The following is a 21,014-nucleotide window of genomic DNA, read 5'->3' as shown; positions in this document are numbered from 1 at the left end:
AGTCCAGGGGTCGGCAAACTTTTCAAGCAATGGACCGAGGCAATGGACCAGATTTTTCCAGAGTAATGTGTTGAAAATGATTGTGTTATATCATCTGAAATATTATATCGTATCTGATCATAAACGAATGGAAAAGTGCTTTATAAATTCGGCAAATGTGGCTATGGTAGCCGCTTGTAATTTTTCTTATGACGATCGTTTAATAACCAGACAGTCGAGGAGTAATCTGTGTTGCGAAAGGAAAAGTTAAAAAAAAAAATCACTATTTTTCAACTGTATGATACTTCTTGTTGCAAACAGAATGTTTTACCATTTTAAACCGTCACGCACGTGAACGCGAAACCCATTTAACGGCGGGTTTTGTAACGAATGGTAAACGGGATTGAATTTAAAAATTACACCGCTACCATAGAACTACCAAGAAAAGGGAAAACTTTTACTTGACGCCAAAGTTAAGTGACGCATTTTTTTTTCCTCTGAACCACCGTGAAACCACGAATCAACACAGAAAAGTACCACTCTTCTCCGAATAGAATCTACACGCTTTGTGCAACTTTCTAAACCAAACCCATCAACCCCCTAGGAACGATGCTACAATGCTTCACATAAATTGAAAACAGCCAACAAGTTCTTTTTTTTTCTTTCGACCTAAGATTATGGTCCATTTCCAGCGTGCCTACCCGGTGGTGTCCCAAATATCCCCTAGTTTTGTCATCTAGCACAAGTTTTAACATAGTTTGCGTAATATAGTAAGCTTACGCTCTCCACATTGCTCCACCCAAATCTGCAACCTCCAATAAATCACGCTGTGTACACTGTGGACAGTTTTATCGAACATGCGGCAACGGTCTGCTAGTTTGCTACGTTCTGTTGCCATCTGAGAGCTCGGGGACGGGCATGCGGATCCAAACTCCCATGGCTAGTGGCCGCGTACGGAGAAACTAGTGATAAACGACCTCAGCGCGACGTCACTATCCGTCCCCTCGATCCGCTTCCGATCGGATTTGAGTGGGAAAGAACTATCGAAACAACCATTCATCTTGATATTTATCCATCCAGCTTTTGGTTGTGTTGAACAATATGCAAAATAATCAGTTTTCAATAGTATTTCCACTTCCGCCTCCTCTTCCTTCGAAGAAACTTTCCCCTTCATTGTAGTCGTTTGTCGTGTTTTTTTTTTTTTTAATTCTAATCTTTCCCTACCAATATCTCTCCACACCCGTTCTCTTTCAGCACACCCTCAAGATGAGCTGCTGCGGTGGCAAGCGCTCGAAATCGGACGGCCAGCACCACACGTACAGTGCCGTCTCGCGGTACGGCGTTACCGGTTGCGGCTCGTTCAAGGTTAACTCGAACAATATGGCCTGCATCGGTGCTGGCATCGGGCTCGGTACGGGCGGTGGAAACGCTGCCAGCAAACAGCAGCACCAGCAGCCGGGCAATGGGACGGCGGCAACGCCCAACCAGTGCCAGCAGGAATCGAACATGTCGCTGTTGGCGAACGAAAGCTGCAACCGCGGCACGATGCCCCCGATCGCGATACGGCCCACGTTTACGCGGGCCGATTCGCACTGCATCTCGATCAGCAGCAGCCAGTCGACGACCGGCACCAATGTGAGCAGCAACGGCAAGCTAAGCCGCAGCTCGAACGGTTCCCTCCGGCACGGTGGCAGCGCGCTCGAGCAGCCGACCGACCATACTGGTGGTGGTGGTGGCCGCCTGTCCACGATAGCGGAGAAGCTGCGGCGTGGCACCAAGAAGGTGCTCGCCTTCAGCAAATCCCCCACCGGTACGCCGAACAAATCGATCGTCAGCGGCGCGTGTGCGGAGGTGACCAATGGGCGGCGGAAGGCCTACCGGAAGCGGAACAGCTGCGACAGCGTCGACACCAACACGATCAGCAACTCGAGCCTGAAGGAGTTCGACGAGGAGGAGTTTAGCAGCGCCGAGCTGGCCCGCTTTATGGGCGAAGTCAACAGTGAGATACGCTAGACGCAGTGGGCTGGATAGACGGGGCTGGCCCGGCCGGGGATAGTTTACGTGCCACACCCAGTGGGGCGCTAAAGAAAGCCGACGGACTCGACGGAGCGCCCTGAAACAGTGATGTCAGGCACGACAAGCCCAAGGGAAGTACAAAACGGTACAAAAGAGGACGGAAGAACGAAAGCAAACGCATACGATGGAGCTCGATTCCAAATAATACACAGTGCGTGGTACCTGCGATTTAATCTCTTAGAGCCCAAATCGAGGCGGCAGAACATACAACATTATACGGGGATTGGTGTTGAGGGGTGGATGAGTGCACCGCTGGATACCAGTTACTGCGGCGCCGTCGCCTCCTTCAGCCAGGCCGCCACATTCGCCTCGTTGCGCTCCAGCCAGCTGATGTTGTTCTGGATGTTTTCCAGCGCCTGGCGCCGGGCGGTCGCACCGGCACCCGACTCCGGATAGCGGGCGAAGAAATCTTCCAGCTCGGTCAGGCGGGCCTGGGTCGTGAACCGGCCCGTCACCGAGGGTATCATGCGTCCCAGGTTGCGCTCGCCGATGCCGAAGCGGGCCACCAGCCGGGGCCAGTTTTCGCGCACGTGCTCCCAGGCCGCCTGCTCGCCGGCCCGATTCGCCGCGATGTACTGAATGCAGCTGAGCTGGTCCTGCGTGCGCACGAGCGCCGTATCCCAGGACAGGTCGAGGAACCGGCGCATGGTGCGCTGGTCCGGATAGGAGGCGAGCGCCACCATCAGCTTCGTCTTTTCGTTCGCATCGTTCTCCTGGCGGAAGCGTTCCAGCACCTTGTCCCAGTCGGCCACGGTAACGCCGGACTGTATGCCGTAGGTGTACACTACCGAGCGCAGGTCGGGATGGATGACGGCACCGTCGTTGAGCCAGCCGCGGAACTGTTTGCTCGCTTCCTCCAGGCACGCCGGATGGCCGAAGGAACACGCGAGATCCAGTATGGTGGTACGCAGCAAGCTGGAGGTGAAGGAGATATGAAGGATAGTGCGTTAAACAACCGTTCCTAATATGTGATTGATGTAAGAACCGGCACACAAAAAAAAAAAAGAAAACGCTCACTTTGTCATATGTCCGCCTTCCGCGGGTACAACCCAGCCAACCGATTTTACCGCAGCATCGACCAACGTTTGCGCGTACGTCTGAAATGGAGAAACAAGGCGACGGAAATACAGGGTTTAACACCACTTACAGCCACACAAACCACCGCTAAACCTACCGTAATGTCATGGTACGACTGGTAGTTGTACAGCAGGTTGCGAATGTTCTTCAGCTTGCTTGCGATCGCCGACCACGGCACGTACTCAGTCTCTCCGCTCAGGTAGCGCGTCAGCTCGAGCGCATGGTTGTACGCCAGCAGTGAGGCGTCCGCAAGCGCAAACGCATCATTCAGCAGCCCGGTACGGTCGCCGATCGTGAACGTGTTCACATTCCTGCGCAGCGCCTCGCCGAACTGTTGCCACATCGCGATCGGATAGTTGACGCGATAGTACCCAATCTGGCGATAGTTCAGCTTGATCCAGCTGCTACCCGCCGGCTTATCGATCACCAGCTCCGGCCGGCTGGCGTCGTTCGGGAACCAGATGCGGCGCGGTGCCGCCGTCGCCGGATCGTCCGTACTGGCCAGGTACGTGATCGGTATGTACCAACGGTACCCGTACGGCGATTCTTCCGTTTCGTTCGCATCCTGATCGGCGAGGAAGCGCTGCTGGCGCAGCACGTACTGCAGCGCGTTCTCGGCGACCGTCACGACCGGCAAACCCTTCTGCCTGGTGAACGTGTCCATCACGTCGGTAACGCTCACGTCCGGCACCAGCTCGTCCAGCTCGCGCATCAAATCCTCCGACACGCTGTTCGCGTACGCCAGCTTCTCCAGGTAGCGCTTGACCCCCTGCTGGAAAACGGGCGGCGTCACAAAGTCCTCCAGCATGCGGATGACCGACGCACCCTTCGAGTACGTGATCGTGTCGAATATTTCCGTAATTTGGTTCGGGTTTTCCACCGACATCACGATCGGATGGGAGCCGAGCGTCGCGTCCAGGTTCAGCACACCGTGCAGATCGTCGATGACGAACTGCTCCTCGATGCCCCAGTCCGGGTGAGCGGCGTCCATGCCCTTGTACTCGATGTAGCTCGCGAACCCTTCGTTCAGCCACAGCTCGTTCCACCACTTCATCGTGACGAGATTGCCGAACCACATGTGGGCGAGCTCGTGCGCGATGACGCCCGCCACCCGCTGCTTGTTCGCGGTGCTGCTCGTCTCGTTGTTGTACAGGATGGACGTTTCGCGGTACGTCACCAGGCCCCACGTTTCCATCGCACCGGACACAAAGTCCGGTATGGCGGCCATATCGAGCTTGGGCAGCGGGTACGCAATGCCAAAGTACTTCACATAGTACTGGGTGATGGTGCGCGCAGTGGCGAGTGCATACGCGGTGTTCTCCTGCTGGAACGGTGTGGCGTACACGCGCAGCGGAAACGTCGAACCATGCTCGGGCACTATCAGCACCTCCTGGTGCAGGAAATCGCTCACGATAAACACCACGAGGTAGGTGCTCATGCTGACGCTTCGCTCGAACGTGGTCGTGCTCAGGCCGGCGGACGGTTTGTCCGCCACCGTCTCCTTGACATTCATGTTCGACAGTGCGGCGTACCCATCGCCGGACGGATGCACCATGTGGATCGTGTACTCGGCCTTCAGGTGCGGCTCGTCGAAGCACGGGAAGGCTTGGCGGGCGAACGTGGGCTCAAATTTGGAGGTCGCAATCGTCCTGTAAATACACGGAAGCAAACGCAAACGCGGCAACAATTAAATGAGTGTGGTAAATTTTAAAACCCTTGTTAAGCGTAGTGTGTGTATCGTTGGCCGTTGGCTAAAAGTAAATAAAGGTAAATAGTTTATTTTTTACAAGAAAAAAAATGGCCACCAAACAATTATGGCCGGCTTTCAGCATGAATGAAGTTGAATCGAGTCCGAAACCGAACGCAAATTGTTAACCATGATGTCCCATATGATTTGCCATTTTTTTCCACCCGGTAAGAGGCAATAAAATTACAATGGCCTTCTCTCGCGAGATAAGGACAACACTGCTCGCAACATTCCTAGATAATTCCCGATCTCCCGAGGTCCCGCATCAATCCATCAACAGGCATGGCACGAGGCTAATCGCGTCAAGCACGCTGGACAAGACAGCGGTCCTATCAGATACGCCCGCCCCTTACCTCCCCCACAATTACCTCGTCCGGTTCGTTGTCTTATCGAGATACTTGCTGCTGTAGAACCCGATGATGCGGTCGGCCAAGCTGCCGTTAAACTGCACACTAAGCCGGTACGCGCCGGCCCCTATCTCACCCTGCGTTTCGATCACCCAGTACTCGTGCTCGGGCAGCTCGTACGCACGGGCAATGGTCACCTCCTCCGTGCCGGTGCCGAGCGTCCGCAGCACCGTCTCCGTGATGGACAGCTTCTTGCTGTGCAGCACGATGTAGTTCGTCGACTCGGACACGTTCAGCTCGATGCCGACCCGGCCGCTAAACGTTTCGCGCTGCAGATCGGGCTGCAGCCACAGCTCGTAGTGTACCGGCCGGATGTGGCGCGGCAACCGGAAGCCGAGCCGTTCCGCTACCTGCGTGCCCATCTTGAACACACGATTCATACAACCGGTCGGTCCGGTGCCGGGTGATACTGCTACTGGCGGTGGTGGTGCTGCTGCTGAAGTGTTAAACACCGAGTTGGGCAGGAAAATGGTGCTACGATTGTACTGTGGCTCGTTCGTTCGCTCCCGTTCCTCTTCACCAGCGTCGTCGTCGTCGTCGTGGTCGATATGATTGTTGTTGATAAATAAATGCTGCTTATCATCCGACGCAACTGTCAGCTGCGAGTGACTGCCAGCATCGGCTGACAGATTGCGCCCAACCAGCACCAGCGCTGTCAGCAGGCAGAGTGACAGCACGAACAGAAACGCACACGCGGCCAGTAGCGAAAGTATCACGATCGAGCGGCGCCGCTGCTCCCGGTCCGGTGCACTGCCGGCAAAGTGTGCCGTCGGGCGGATCGTCATGCCGGAACCGATTACAACCGTCGTCGTGCCAGATACTGCCGTCGCCGCCGCCGGTTTCACTGTCATTTGGGGAATTAGGGAGGGATGATGCCCAAGTTTTACGCTCACCGCCAGTGCTAGGCGTGCTGGCACAGTTTTGCGAAACCGTCTGGAACCCGCACGGTAGATGTTTTTTTTTTTGGTTATGTTTTTAAAATATGCACACTTCACATGTAACCTGCTAGTACCGGAATGGGAACGGTCGGCGTATGCACTGCATGTCCAATTTTCTAAATTTCACCGATTCACTTGGCTAAAATGTGTTGCAACCTGCTGCGGTGGCCATCTACGGTGAGCGGCAGACAGGGGGCGCTCAAGCTAGAAATAAATAGACACAAGGTCGTCTAGTCACGCGATTGCGGCATCGTGCACTTATCGCACACTGCACGATGGATGTGCCAGCTACTACTGCTGCTGGCATTTTGATCAAGTCCCCCAGAAGACCATCAACAATACCAGCATTTCACCCACCGAGAGGGGGGGGGGGGGTTATGATTTTGTCAAACGATTACACACCTGACTGAACATACATTTAAAACAAGCGAGTGAGAAGATGAATTTTGTTGCTGAAGGAAGGCAATCTATCATCACGGCCGATTTTCGGTGAGAACACAGTAGAAAAGCGCATAACCAATTGGATTTTGCAAATCGTTTCACTCGCTGCCCGAACGACGACGAGCCTGGGTGCTCAAAACAATAGAAGATGGTTGAGAAAAAAAAAAAAACAAACAATAACAAAAACAGCAACACCTTGGCCAGACTTGCTTCGAAAATGATTCACAACCTCATACGCATGCTTTGCACGTACCAGGCAGGCAAACGCTCGAGACGAGCCCTTTCGATTCAAAACAAACGCGTGCGCGCGCGCGCGCTTTAACTCGGTTGCGGTTGCACCAAAGTGTGCCATTGAGTGCGTTTCATGGGCTCTACCATTAGGTAGACCGGTGTTTGTTTTCGTGTTGTTTTTCTTTTCGCTTTTTTTTACTGTTTACTTTGTTTGACATTTTTTGGGAGAACTTTCCAAAAAGCCCAAACACGCGCAGCACCAGCCGCAGCGAAACGTGTTCGCGCGGGCAGGCAGCTTATCGAAGTATGTCATGGAAGAATCGATGACGATAGCAAGCACCCTGTGCCCTGTGGTGGCCCCCTTTTTTGGGGTTGAACCATGTCACCTTTTTCACCTTCCAGCCCAGGACCAGATCATCAGCGTTATGGTAATAGATTACGAAATTTTCACACAAAATATCACCCACAACACGCACACTTGGCATTGCTTCACAAGCCCCACTTTTGCGGATGGAGGATACGCACGCAGTGGTATACGCAACTTTCCACAGCTCACCCACGTGTTTGTGCTCGTCGCTTCTCTATCATTTTTTAAATATTAAATCGTACCTACTCCCCGTTGGAATTGGAACCTCGTGCTGAGCTATTACACTTTGTAAAACATTAACCTTTTTCGAATTTCAAGGCTGCTTCAAGCCGCATTCGTTGCGCAAATTTTGTCACAGCAGGGTATTGTTGCTCTATTAAACCCGTTCAGTTGCCCAGTTACCTGGTGCGCACACACACACACACACAATAACACACTCTAGCCGCTGATGGCTGAGTGTTAAATTGCTGCTTGAATGTGGATTGCTGAAACTTTCCACCGGGAGTGAAATAGGCGCGGAGCGCAATCAAATTTCTAACCACGAAGCGCAATCACCACAGCGTCCTCTCGTCGCGATCGAAAATGGCACGTGATTTGACAAATTACGGATTTGGTCTAGCAGATGATCGTAGACACACACACACACCACACACCACACATACGACACACACGCACATGAGACGGATCGTCAGACGGGCGCACAGTCGTTGCCGTTACGAGACAATTGAACGAAATTGGCATCCCAACGAATCATCGCTACGTAGAAATCGCCGCTTCCAACCGTGAACCGTTGGGAGCTCACTTTGACCGAGGATCGGTTACATCCAGACGGGCCACGGAGAGATTTGCCTGAAAATGTTTGTTTTTTTTTCGTTTTTTGGTGATCTTCTTCTCCGCTACAAAAGGGAAGAGAAGCTGCTGCTCGATTGCAGCTGGACGTAAAAACCAGTTTTTGGCTAAAACATTCCTTTCCACCCCAAATAACCTGATACTTTTCTCATTCTAAGGGCAGACACACACTGTGGGGCCTTTTTTTTGCGGTTTTGCAGTCTTCTTCCGCAGGCCCCACTTTACACTGTGCATCTTTTTGGGGATATGATCCTCGATCCTGTCCACACACTGTTGCATTCCGTCGCCGCAAGAACGCATCATCACCAGGACACCATACTTTTTTGTCTGCTTTTAACGTTGCCTACACACACTTTGATTGTATGGCCCTGTCGGGCGATCACCACTTCAAGATCACCACCACCGCTAACACGATCACCAGCAAAAACACAACCGTTCGTTTGACTCCGTGGGGCAGTGGGGCTACAAATTACGGCAGCACTTTTAAGGTACGACACTGATCGTCGTCACTGCACATTGTCGGCAGCGGTACTATGTAAGCTAATATGGGTGAAACCCAAAACAAGACCCACCGTCGATCGAACCGTGGCCCTCTTCCCCAGTGCACAAATCGAGCGCGTTGTGTTTGTCTTTAGCAGCGGAGTTTCTATCGTGCGGCACACGATCGTTGCGTTGCGAACCTTCGCTTCTACAACAGCCGCGCGCGCGTTTGGCCGATGTTCGGGTCAGAAAAAGAGTGTCGGTTTGCTGTTTGCGCTGTTTGGCTGGCCACAGTTCGGCATTGGTGGTGGAAACCGAGTGGGGGAAGGCACTATGAGGGTTGATCGTATCCGTGGTTGGGCGTAATACATTTAATATTCATAAAAGAGAGGAGAAATATGTACATTTTTCTTAGAAAATTACATCGTTTTGGAGCAATCAATACAGTTTTTTGTATTATTTTTACTTTTTTTAACTATCATACCGTAAAGCATCGACTTGAAATGCAAATTCCAAACAAATATCCGCCTTCTGCCCATAGTGTGTGCGTGTATGCCACTACCACTCCAAAAACAGCTCGCCAAGATGAAATGGAAAGGGAAAAGAGAAGCGGCAAGGTACAGCGATGCCATCCGAAGCAGCCGCATCCATCAAACCCTTCTTCTCTTCGCTTCCGTTCAACCGACAACCGGGGCAACTAAGGTGTATTTTGGGGGCCAGTTTCGCACGCTCAATAGATCACATGGCCGGCGGGGGCTTAAGTGGCGTCCTGACCGGACACATGATTGCTGCTTAGAAAGGGCTGCGGACACTTGTACGCCTAACGTGGTCGAGGCGGTTGTTTATTACCTTGATGAAGTAAAATTAGCCACACCACGCACACACATACGCACAGAAGCCATTCCTTTCTTTTCCGCACACTTGAACCGGCCAAAGCGTGTACTTCACTGGGAATGGACACATCTCAATGTGTTCGCTGTGGCCAATAGTGGACCACTTAGGGACAAGTAACAATGCCCGCAATGCCCAGTAATGCCCGCATGGTAGTACACAGCAAAGCACGTGGTTGTTTCGTTATCAGCTTTAAAATATCCAATGGTAAATAAAATGAAATAGTTTGATGGTTTTCCATTCCACCTCCAAGCAGGATCACGCCTCAGACGCTAGTAGCTTGGGAGCTAATTATACACTTCAGGCTGTGGAGTGCGATTTGGAGAGCTTTTCTACAGTGTACTTGTATTGTAAAGCCACTCCAAACAGTGTGTTGCATGGGAGCGACAGAAACACAGTTTCAACTGTGGTTCAACACTCGAGGCGCATTTGCGGTGGCGCATAACAACAATCACAACAATATTGGAATTTGATTGATGAATATCTCTTGCCCTTTTTGTGTGTGGCACCCGTGCCGTGCCGTGGTGCTTGCAAAAGCGTAGCGATGATCGTGCGCCTAGTGTCACCACTACCAGCATATACAGTGGCGGCCACCTAAAGTCGCACACCTCATATTTCCACCTATAATCTGGCTTTACGGCACCCTGGACAGTTCTCTAGACCACTTATCTGAATTTTATTTTTCACCCATCGGTGGGGGAACTCTTCAGCTATGTCGCAGCAAAAAATCGGACCGATATCTTTAAAAATCTCGGAACCATATGCATAACTGTGATAAAAGGTATGAAATGTATGCGGTCCACTGAAAGTCGGACAGTCTTCATTTCATTGCAAAATGATCACGTAGCATGCCAATATTGACCGATGCAGTTCTTAAATCATTTGATATCAGTTCTTAAAGGTCCATCGACTAGTTTGGGTGGTCATCTGCGTATTACAAAACCTAGGCCAAGCGCTCTATGGTCTTAATAAGTCAAATACCGTTTCTGCAAGGTTCCAACAGAAGTGGTACAGTAATTTTAAAGATAATGTTAATGTTTTTGATAATTTTAGTTACTTAATCTTTTAGATGTATCAGGAATGAAGAAGAAGTAGAAATTTACTCCTTTACCTGCTATTTAAGACCTAATTGCCCCTATACCGTTGTTCCAATTTAGATAGAATAATTACTGCTACGAATTGGTTGACCATTTGTGTTGCTGGCTTGGTTACTGAGCATGATTGTTGACATGTTAATGACAAAAATCGTATCTCGCTTTAGCAAGGTAATGAATAAGGCTTTGTGCGCGAATAAGCGCTTATGCATCTCTATAACTTTCTAGATACCCTAATGGGTGATGGGTGAAAAAAGTGTTCCGATAAGTGGTCTAGACAACTGTCCCGGGTTCCACAAATCTAGATAATAGGTTAAAATATCAAGTGTCCGACTTCAGGTGTCCGCCACTGTAGCAGCGACGGCGTCGGTGTACCACATTCCGACTGTTGTTGTCGATTACGATTACGGAACGCTCCCGGGAGGATGGTGACGAAACCGCAACGAGATGAAAAGTGACTCGCAGGCAGCAAACTCCTGTGTGTGTTTGCAGTAATCGGAAGTAATCAGAGCAGCACTACCATTGGAAGAGGTACCACCAGTGGGGTAGAAGGCAGCTAAGACTATCCCGCCAGCTCGATCGACCGAAGCGAAAGAAAACACGTTTCGCCATCAGGTGGAAATGCTGGCGCCACCAGCAAAGCACGGGGTAGCATAGTTTAATAGAGGCACGCAAAAATTATGTTACTGTATCCCGTCCAGCCAAGGTGTACGTGAAACGGGCTGGAAAATGGTATGTATAGTTACAGGGCTGTGTGATGCAAGTCGTAGGCCGATCTTACAGCTTTCCGTTCGGTAAAAGGGTAAGTGACACCCTGCCGCTGTGAGCTGTTGCCTCTTTACCACCCTCCCTCCGAGGTGGAAATTGTGAAGCGGTCAAATTGTAAGTAGAAAAAGACACACTTTTACTTACTTTGTGCCACCGTTGCCATCACTGTACGAGCTGGAGTAGAACCCGACGATGCCCGCATCCAGCTTGCCGGTGAAATCGATCGTCAGCTCGGAGATGTAGTTGGCCAGCAGTGCTTTGTTGAGATTGATCTTCAAAAAGTCCCGCTCCCGGTCAACGTTGGTGTTCTGCGTGGAAGGAATGGCAAGATTAGACAAAAAAAAAACGCTCAAATCACAGCCCCTAAACGAATGCCCAATTCAGATACGTACGATGTATGTGTAGGTCGAATCATTCAAACATTTGAACGTGATCCGCCCAATAGTGAGCAGCTCGTGGCTGTGCAGCACAACCTGATCGGTGGTATGCATGCTCCAAATCGTAATCTTTGCCGTGCCGGCAAAAGTATTCTTCTCCAGATCGGGATGCAGCAGCAAATCGTAGTGCAGCGGTATAGTATCGTCCGGCAGTCGGTAGTTGATAACGCCCGGTTCGGTAGTGGTGGTCGACACACTAGTGACGGTGGTCACCTCGGGCAGGGGCGATGTATCCATCGACACGGTGGTGGTGGTGGTGGTGGTGGTGGTCGCACCTCCCGTTCCTTCGGTTGTAGTTTGCTGTTCGCTCGTGGTAGCATCGGACGACTCGGTCGTCGGCACGTTGGTGGTGGACAGGAAGGGAGCAAGCTGAACCTCGCACTCTTCCAGATCGGTCGCATTGCTATTGTTGGAAACGGCCAGCGCAATCGTGGTGATGACCATCGCGAACAGGGCGACGGAAAGGAAGGTTGCTACCTTGTTCCGCAGCACCCAGTCTGTCGGTAGATCAAAACAGAAAGGGGATTTAGAGACAGTTGTTGAGCACTGTTCAGCTGACACAGGCCGGTGTACACACGATCATAATAGGCTACAGCAGGCTTTGTAGTACACCACCACGTACCACTGATAAACGCGTATCGATTGCGGAGACTTGACACAATGTCACAAACCGTTATCGATCACTGCGCTAAGCGCACACCGGGAGCATCCGACAAAGGCGCGAGGGTCCCCGAATCTTCATCTTATCGCGCACCCCTATACAGTACAGCCCGTAAACAACGGGAACATTGGGCACAACATAGCTTACCTTTCGACTGTTGCAGCAATTGATTGACCATGTTTACACTATCGCGTTTACTGTCAATTCGGTTAACTATCACTGTTCAGATGACTACCACCTTATTATCGGGCCAATCTTCCGAGACCATACTAAACGTATGGGAGGAGTTAGTGTGGAGAATTAAAAAACAAAACACTCTGAAATTTGTTTCGGGAATGTCGAACTAGCCGCGTCTCTCCCGGTGGTTGAGAGCTCACTGAGTGTGCTGCAGGCAACGGATAGCTATTTCATAGCTGTTGCCTTCAAACAACCCCATAAAACACCTATCGCCGCGATAAGTCGTCTTAATTTCGCTTGATTCGCTTCGTCGTTCGCACTTGGCAGTGATAAGACTGTGACGCTTCAGGTTGATGATTTTCCTTTCCTTTTTTTACGCCGTCGAGCCAATCGCCTACCGGTGAACAGTGGGTTTGTATTACTGGCTGCTGGATGATACAGCTGTTTGTTCGATTTTCACTGGACGCTGCATGAATGAAGATTAAATTTACATAGGATTGATAAAATTGAAGATGCCCGTACGCGGCGTTGTCTGTCACTCAACGAGGCAGTGTGCAAACCGGTAGAGAATGGGTCAGATGATGATGGGTAAACTATTGTTTTAAAGCGTTTTTTTTTCGTGTGATTTATGTGATTCATAAATCATATGATTTATTTGATATGTTGTTGGTTTAGCTAGATCGTTTCAAAAGTCTAGCTTTTCTATATTTATGGGAGAAAAATGTGTTCTTTTTTTCTCAAGTATCAGTGAAACGTTTTGCAGAGGCAGGTTGAACGCTCATTATGGGAGAATTCGGAATTTGTGAGCTCTGGAAATTATGTTCTTGAAAAATGAAAGATAATTATTTTTAAACCGTTGTTTATTCAACATTCTACGCGCCAAAACGCTGCATTCAGTATTGCTATCGTCCAATAGATGGCGCCACCAAACCAGTGCATGCGGTTTGAAGCGCAAAACTTGGCGCAAAACGATGGCAACCGCATTGCAAAGAGAAACATGTGCGGAGCATTTTAAATAAACTACTGGGCCGTTGTTCAAGGGAGCAAACAATGATATTTGAGCTACTCTTCAGCTAGTTGTGTAATTAAAGCATTTTTATTCATTCTTTCAATGTATGGCTAGGAAACAGAATGTTTGTTTGGTATGCTATTCTTTTTAAAATGCTAACTAACTGAAAACAAAATGCAAAGTATTCATTTGCATGCTCGACGTTAAAGCTTTTCCTTAGTTTCTATTGAGTGGTGTAATTGAAGAAAGATGAAATCGTGAGCTATAGCTAAAGACACGCTTTCAACAACAGTTTCCTGCAATGTCTGGGGGGCTCATATTTTTGTGCTGAGGACAGAAGACCCGCTGTATAGTGTGCACTAAGGCGAAGGAACTTAAGTTACTATTATTGCGAATAATATCATAATATCGATTTTTTTGCAAGATTCATACGATCCCTAGTGTTGGATTACTCAATCCTTCACCGTGTGTGACATTTCTTTGGACTGAAAGGGTCAAATTTTTTAGGGTTTTTTTTCCTGAATTGCTATCCCCTCAATAACCTACGTCTTTTTGTTGCTTCAATTATATTAAGTTTGCATGTTTTGAAATTTATTATACAATCGAGATAGTTGGACAATAGAGAGTATTCTGTGTGTTGCAATGGAAGAAATTCCTTTGGTATGATCGAACTAGAGATAATCAATCGATTGTAGCTATATTTTAACTACAATCAGCGATAAAATGTAGACATTTGTTTTGTTTGTTTGTTTGCTGTGCAACAACTTTCTACAAGCGTGTCGTATCGTAAATATCTAATTATTGCTTCCGCCCCACCGACTGGCGACGTCGTAGAATCGTAACAGTTCTTTAAGGCAGTAGAATGGAGAAGGTATACCAGCGGTAAAGTTAAGTAATTTGCGCTCAAAGTGAGAAAGCTTTAAACTGGTTAATATCATTTTTGGTAAGAAAGTAACACGCGCGTACAGCGCGTAAAATCGACGCTTGCTTTAGAAAGTGTAACTATTGACGGCAGCCACGGAGGGAACGACATGCGCCCAGCCGGGGACACGCGCCAGAAGGCGATTGAACACGGGCGTGTGCTCCTTGTGGTACTCCCAGTGTGTCGTCGTGACGAGCAGATCGACCAGCGGTCCGTCATATTTCTTCAGCTCGTGCTACGGGCATAACAAAATCGATCGTTAGCTTCTTTTTTCTACCAGCACAGCATTTGCTAGCTGCGTTCCACTTACGCGTACGTCCAGTGTGATGTTCATCGGTTCGCTCTCGACACCCGCCGTCAGCAGCGCGAAGTGTCCCCGCTGCCCGTTGAACTCGATCGGGGTCGGGATTTCACTTAACAAACTCCAGCGCTTCAAGGTCGAGCCCGCCTTCGGTCCGATGATCAGTGAGCATTGAAAGCTACCCTTCAGCACCAGATGCAACCGATGCTCGTGCTCGCTCAGCTGCTCCTTTTCCCTGAGCGAAACGGTCACTGCCTGCCGCACGACCGGTGCCGGTCCTGGGAGCCAATAGTTTCTACGATGGTAGACAATAGGAAAGTAAGCTATTGCAGTGAGGACAACACAATAAAAAGAACGACGCAACAGTGAGGGATGCTTACTCAAACAAAACCTGATGCCAGATCGAGTAAAACGGTATCGCACAGAACAGCTCCTTGTCGCAGGCCGGAATTTCGCGCATCGGCGTCACCACGTCCGGCATCGCGATGCCCTCGATCGTTTTCTTCGCATTGCGATCGAGCTCCTGCAGCAGGAAGCCCGCATCGGTGTACCGTTCGCCGCCGTTGTGGTCGTAAAACTTGCGCACCGTGTGGGTAATGTAGTGCCGCTGTACGGCCGGCGCTTTGACCGCATCGTCGCGGTAAGGGAAGCCGACGTGCGTGGACGTCGCCAGTACCAGAGCGATCAGCGTGATGGCCACCAGCTCCCCGATCAGCTTGTCGGTTTTTTTCAGCAGAAACAGCAGCGGGGTCAGGTAGCTGCAGCTGAACAGCGTCGCGAACGTGGCCAGCGTGCCCACGATCACGTCCGGATTGATGGACGAACCGATGCGCCCGGTGATCGGGACGAACATGTTCATCAGGATGTGGTAGAACTGGGTGCTCCAGGCGAGGGCAACGATTTGGAAGAGCATGTGCAGGAGCAACCACTTGTGCACCGTGTTCTGCAGGCCGAGCATTGAGATGAGCGTGCTGGAGCAGAGCGAACACAGGATCAGCACCATGAAGATGTACGCCAACCGGTAGCCTGTAAAGGTGATGCCGAGCGTGATCATGCCCCAGAACAGGTTCACACCGTTCAGCCGTGCCTGTACCTTCAGAGCGAGGCTTAGCGGGGTCTGCGGGATGGAATGATGATAAAGGCGTTTAGTCAGTCAGTCCGTAAACCGAACCAATTGCAAATACTAACCGTTTTGCTTCCGAACAAACGATTGCACAGCAAATGCACAACGCACTGGCACAGCAATGCCGGACAGCAGTAAACGCCGAGTATGAGATTCGTGGACGAATACCACGACATCGAACGGCCGATTGCATCCAGCTGCAGTCCGATGAAGAAGCACAGCACGCCGCTCGCACCGGCACCGAGAAATGTGGCCAGAAACCCGGTCATCGTCTCCGACCGGATCTGCCTGCCGTGCGTCCCACTCGTGGAGCGGGCCAGCGACAGGAACGGTATAATGATCGAAAGCAGCACCACGGACAGATTGATCATCAACCCCACGTCCGCCGAATAGGACACAAAGAACAGCCCCAGAAAGTCGTAGAACACCATGTACCCCTGCGCGTACCGTTCCGTGCTGCCCAGCTCGTCCCCGTTAGCGATCGCACGCGTCAGCGCCAGTATGTTGTCCCCGGTGCGCTGCAGCACCGGCAGCGGAATGTAGTCGATCGAGTCGTACCGCGTGTGGTACCGGTACCCGTTCGCCGTGTGCGCAAAGTCCATTCCGGGGATGCGCCCGACGTCCCGAAACACGCGAAAGTCCGTGTCGGACGGGATGACGCCCGACTGAAAGATTTCCTCCGCCGCCGCCTGCGCGTACGGGTGCGGGACGGCCCGCGCGTACGCCTCGATCAGCCACGGGTGCTTTGGGCCGCTCTGGAACAGCATTTCCTTCCCGCCGGACCCGGCCGACTCGAGGTTAATGAACGCGCGCACATCCGCCGCCCACGGGTGCTTGGTGATGAATCCGTGCGACGCCTGCAGGGGCGTTTCCTCGGCCCCGTTAAACAGAAAGATGATCGAGTACCGGTTCACGTCCGACTGGCGGGACAGGACGCGCAGCACCTCCAGCATCACGGCGCAGCTGCCCGAATCGTCGCTCGCACCCGGCGAGCCCGCGACCGAATCGAAGTGACAGTTGAGCAGCAGCGCGTGCCGGCTGGTCGACTCGCTGCGGCCCACCAGCTTCACCACCACGTTCTGCACATTACGGTACACGTTGGCGGCCGACTTGTTCATGTACACGCCCACGTACCCGCCCGACACGATCTGGTTCTGCACCACCAGCTGCTGGTTGCGGTTCTTCAGCTGATCGATGTAGGAAATTTCGCGATTGAGAAAGTCCACCGCCAGCACCTCGTTCGTGTAGGTGCCGGTCGGCTTGGGGCCGAAATCGTTCAGTATCTTCAGATCCTTCCAGGCCCGCTCGGCAATGAACGCGGCCGGGAAGTGGGTTAGGTGCGCATTCCGCAACCCGTCCGGCAGGTGCGAGTTGGTGTAGTTGGTGATGTTGCCCACGACCAGCACGATAAAGATGCCGCCGATGCCCCACCAGGACGATATGCTGTGGACGCTCTTCGCCTTCGAGTAATCTGGTGGTCGGAATGGACAGGGAAGTGGAATGAAATATTGAGAAACCATGCCCCCCTCGCTTCTATTGTCCACACTCACCTATATCCGGATCGAGCACCTTCACTTTCGGGTGCTTTTGTTTGGACGATTGACCGGTAGGCTAACGAGGTAGGTGGTTCGGCCCAACACATTGCCGGCAGCAACGCAAGAGAGACAGAGACGGCACATTAATAAACAATGAAGGCACTGGTGCATGAAAACTTTATCGATATATCCAAGCAACCGGCTGACTTCTGCCACCAGCCGTTGAAATATTTACATAATTCGCCAGACGCACATGTACGTTTCTGCTTACCTGAAACATTGCTTACTGATCGATATTCCAGTCCCTCTAGATACGCTCGCTGTGCCGCTTTGCCTGTTTGAGGACGAACAGTATAAACACTTTGCCCGTTTTTCTGATGGGGGCTTTTATTAAACGATGCACTGCTGTTGCTTTGTTGGCAGAAATAGAACCAGCTCTTTCCACCAGCTTATCTGTGAACTGACCGCCGCCCACACGTTCGCCCGTTTGCCTGCACGCGCTCTGCAATATCGATTGAGGTCACTAACCGGCTAAACTCATCATGGCTCCGAGGCAGTGCTGGAAAACGAAAGTAGCACAACCGCTTAAATGCATTTCGATTGCACTTTGGCGCATATAATCGAGCACTAATCTACGCGACACATTCCAATAGAACCATTAACACTGGTCACTTTACCTCCTTCCTCCTTCTCCTATCACATACACTCACAACAAAGGCACAGAAATGTGGTGTCACGAAAGAGCACACCGAATTCGGCAGCAAGAATGGCACTGCAGTTCGGCTTTGTTATTATCACTGGCCGCTTTGTTTGTCGCTGTTATCGGCGCTATTTGTTGCCACTCCGGCACGGAGAGAATGAGCCCTCGTTTTTTTTATTCTTATTCCATGCCAAGCGACCGCACCGGGGGACTGAAAATTGGCAAGCACGTTACGATACTACGATGAAAAAAAGATTGTTTTTGCGTCAAACGTCTTGCGATAAATAAACAAACACACACACATATATATATAAACGCACACAAGCGCGTGCAGCTTTGACAGCTTGCGAACAGTGGTAGCCCCACACGAGAAACAATTTTTTGTTTTGCTTTGTTATTTTTCGTTGCTCTTTTCATATTCTCTGTTTTTGATCCCACAAATATCTATTATTTTTCCATCATCAATAAGCGTTTGCGGTTGCATGAAATAAATAGAAGAAAAATGTGTTTGTTGGGACCCAAAATAGCCTGGCGAAATTGCAAATGCTGAGTACTGACTGTATTTGAAAAAGCCGTTGATATGGTTATTCATTAAAAAAAAAAAAAACAAACAAATTCGAGTATAGTTTAATGATTTAAATACAGAACCAAAGGTTTTGCACAGTATTACTGCGCGAACATCGTTGTTAATGCAAAATGATTTTGGTATTTAAAAAAACATCCTATGATGCTTTGCCCCAAGCGCCACAGATTAAGCTTAGGCTGGAAATACACGAACCGAGATCGTCGCGGTACCGCAAAATACACGCCCTGTTTATAAAGGCCTTATTAGACGGAGGAAAATACTGTCATTCGATTTTGGAATCTATGCTTCAAATTGGGTTTGACTGATAGATGCCAGTCGGAAAATCTGAATTCGGTATGCTCAATTCCGATTTGCTCGAGAGTAGATTTTTACTGTCAATGTCGGTAGAGCGTATTGAATTTCGTGATAATAATGAATAAAAACAACAAAAATGGGAAACAACGAATGACTCTTTCGAATAAAGCCAACAAAATCAATAAAATAAATAATAAATGTGAAAAGTGACAGAGCAATTCTTTTACCTTCTTACACGTACGAGAGGCATTTTTGTGCCAAAGTCTTAGTTTGACAGATAAGAAATCAATAAATGACAGTATTTTCCTCCGTCTAATAAGGCCTTAATAGATGTAGAGCAATTGGGCTGTCAAATCTTCCACACCTCCAATCGCGCCAGCTGTTTGGCAGAGATACCCAACTTCGGTATTCCTGTGATTTTCGCGGTAGCGAGAACCGATTATTTATACTTTTTCTGGTAGATTAGTTTGAAAACTCGTGTCCAGGAACGATTTTTGTCTTTTATTTTGCACAAACTAAGCGAAATGAATAATTGAATTCGCAGATTGATATTCAATATTTCGTCTTGGCATATTCAATCGCCACTAGACCTCGGATTAGTCCATACACGAACCGCGATTATCTCGCCTGTCAGTCAGATTTTATAACAAAATTACCAAGCGGCACAGAGTAAGTTTAAACTTTTCCAGTTTCCATTATCATCCATTATCAAATATCCATTGAAAAAAAAATGAAAGTTCGATACCTTCGTTGGTTTGCTCAATAGATATTACAACTCATCATTATATTGCTGTCCTTTTCTTGCAGTGTGTTTCGACAAGTTTCATTTAATCATGACCTATATAGCCTTCTAACTTTCCGAGCAAAAATCTATATCTTATAATCTATTTTTATTAATGGTCGTGTGGTCAGATACGTGGGTATCAACACCAACGACCATTATTCAAATCTCACCTGCCTCTGTACAAATGGTTTACATTGGAGTTTAGTATTTAAACAATCGTATCGCAGTTCTAGTTCTAGCGATGCATAACTTCAATGCGAAACCATACAACAGTACAGATGGAATGAGAAAACTCTCCAAGCGAGGAGGCTCCACTGTGTCACTATCGCACCAACAGCTTTTTTGCTATTTTTAGAATGCATGAGTCGTTTGCCGTCTGCTAAACGAAGTCTTTTTATATTCCGTTTAAGTTGAGAGCTTGAGTCGTTTAGAGCCCGATTAGCGGTCGTTTAGTGTATTTGTGGCACTTGGGAAGTTTCACAATTTAAAAAACGTTATTCGAATGGTACTTCAATCTTTAGGTGCCAGAATATGAGAAATTCAAATCATTTCCGAGCATTTATAAAGAAGCTGTAAATTCACGTCCAAACCCAAATAACCAAATCGTCTTTAACCCACTGTAAAACCACTTCAAACCCACGTGGGTTTGTGGTGGTCGATTCAGTCGTTAACCCACCAAATTTTAGAACAGTCGGAGCTGCCAGTTCCGATCCGATGTATTTATCTTGTCCACCCTTAACCCACCTTTTCCAAAAATGCTTTGAGGAAAAGTTTGGTCAAGGTTTGGCTTAGGTCAATGTGCTGGACAGGATTTGAACTCCTCGGTTGATTAAATTCATTCACTTACATCACTGCACTTCAACTTCAGCAATATTATTAGTCTATAAACTATGCACTGACCAGCGAAATGGAACGGTTCATTCGCAAGTAAACAAACAAACATATACACATATTACACATGACTGTTTTACAACAAACCAACTTAAACACACACGTTTAATTGCTTCCTTTGCACAAATAAATAACATTTTTAACACAGGTGAAACATGTTGAGCAAATAAATTGCACGTGCATAAAAATCTGACTTCAACAAAATTGAAGTGGTGGCTGCTTCTGTGGTCGTGTGGCTTAACCCACCAA

At 49.3% G+C, this 21,014-nt stretch overlaps 3 protein-coding genes across 7 annotated transcripts in view; 1 reads left to right on the top strand and 2 right to left on the bottom strand.

Annotated features, from left to right (window-relative positions):
• LOC121591002 (neurotensin receptor type 1-like) overlaps nucleotides 1-2,632 on the top strand; it is a 77,768-nt gene extending 75,136 nt beyond the window's left edge. For all 3 annotated transcript variants that reach the window (XM_041911273.1, XM_041911272.1, XM_041911274.1), the window contains one exon: nucleotides 1,234-2,632. In XM_041911273.1, coding sequence (XP_041767207.1) covers nucleotides 1,234-1,992 — 759 coding nt within the window. In that variant the 3' untranslated portion in view covers nucleotides 1,993-2,632. The remainder of the gene's footprint in view (nucleotides 1-1,233) is intronic.
• On the bottom strand, nucleotides 2,187-12,838 carry LOC121591000 (glutamyl aminopeptidase). Of its 2 annotated transcripts, XM_041911271.1 has the most exons (6): nucleotides 12,591-12,838; nucleotides 11,738-12,279; nucleotides 11,490-11,653; nucleotides 3,230-4,781; nucleotides 3,073-3,152; nucleotides 2,187-2,970 (listed from the first exon to the last, which is right to left on the bottom strand). In XM_041911271.1, exons 1-6 carry the CDS (start codon nucleotides 12,619-12,621, stop codon nucleotides 2,319-2,321), a joined length of 3,021 nt encoding a protein of 1,006 aa, XP_041767205.1. In that variant the 5' UTR covers nucleotides 12,622-12,838; the 3' UTR covers nucleotides 2,187-2,318. The 2 variants fall into 2 exon arrangements, with proteins under 2 accessions (XP_041767205.1, XP_041767204.1); XM_041911270.1 differs by lacking the exons at nucleotides 11,490-11,653; nucleotides 11,738-12,279; nucleotides 12,591-12,838 and adding exons at nucleotides 5,248-6,428; nucleotides 8,685-8,852.
• Nucleotides 12,839-13,501: 663 nt separating this feature from the next.
• Nucleotides 13,502-18,471, bottom strand: LOC121589261 (endoplasmic reticulum metallopeptidase 1-like). 2 transcript variants are annotated; one of them, XM_041908030.1, is made up of 7 exons: nucleotides 18,188-18,471; nucleotides 17,782-18,069; nucleotides 17,526-17,586; nucleotides 16,041-17,446; nucleotides 15,233-15,969; nucleotides 14,862-15,147; nucleotides 13,502-14,786 (listed from the first exon to the last, which is right to left on the bottom strand). In XM_041908030.1, exons 2-7 carry the CDS (start codon nucleotides 17,788-17,790, stop codon nucleotides 14,619-14,621), a joined length of 2,667 nt encoding a protein of 888 aa, XP_041763964.1. In that variant the 5' UTR covers nucleotides 17,791-18,069; nucleotides 18,188-18,471; the 3' UTR covers nucleotides 13,502-14,618. The 2 variants fall into 2 exon arrangements, with proteins under 2 accessions (XP_041763964.1, XP_041763965.1); XM_041908031.1 differs by having other exon boundaries at nucleotides 17,782-18,471.
• Nucleotides 18,472-21,014: the final 2,543 nt, after the last annotated feature.

Source organism: Anopheles merus, chromosome 2R (assembly GCF_017562075.2).
Source record: "Anopheles merus strain MAF chromosome 2R, AmerM5.1, whole genome shotgun sequence".
Classification (NCBI taxonomy): domain Eukaryota; kingdom Metazoa; phylum Arthropoda; class Insecta; order Diptera; family Culicidae; genus Anopheles; species Anopheles merus.
This window is presented reverse-complemented; position numbering and strand designations above follow the sequence as displayed.

What these genes read in the sequence shown, in the direction of transcription:
- LOC121591000 (XM_041911270.1), bottom strand. Translation starts at nt 6,137, where the DNA reads ATGACAGTGAAACCGGCGGCGGCGACGGCAGTATCTGGCACGACGACG. An exon ending in AAGACAACGAACCGGACGAG is followed by an intron (nt 4,782 to 5,247) that starts GTAATTGTGGGG and finishes GTGTATTTACAG; the next exon opens with GACGATTGCGACCTCCAAAT. An exon ending in GAAGGCGGACATATGACAAA is followed by an intron (nt 2,971 to 3,072) that starts GTGAGCGTTTTC and finishes CTTCACCTCCAG; the next exon opens with CTTGCTGCGTACCACCATAC.
- LOC121589261 (XM_041908031.1), bottom strand. An exon ending in GTTTGTTCGGAAGCAAAACG is followed by an intron (nt 15,970 to 16,040) that starts GTTAGTATTTGC and finishes TCCATCCCGCAG; the next exon opens with ACCCCGCTAAGCCTCGCTCT. An exon ending in ACATCACACTGGACGTACGC is followed by an intron (nt 14,787 to 14,861) that starts GTAAGTGGAACG and finishes TTATGCCCGTAG; the next exon opens with CACGAGCTGAAGAAATATGA.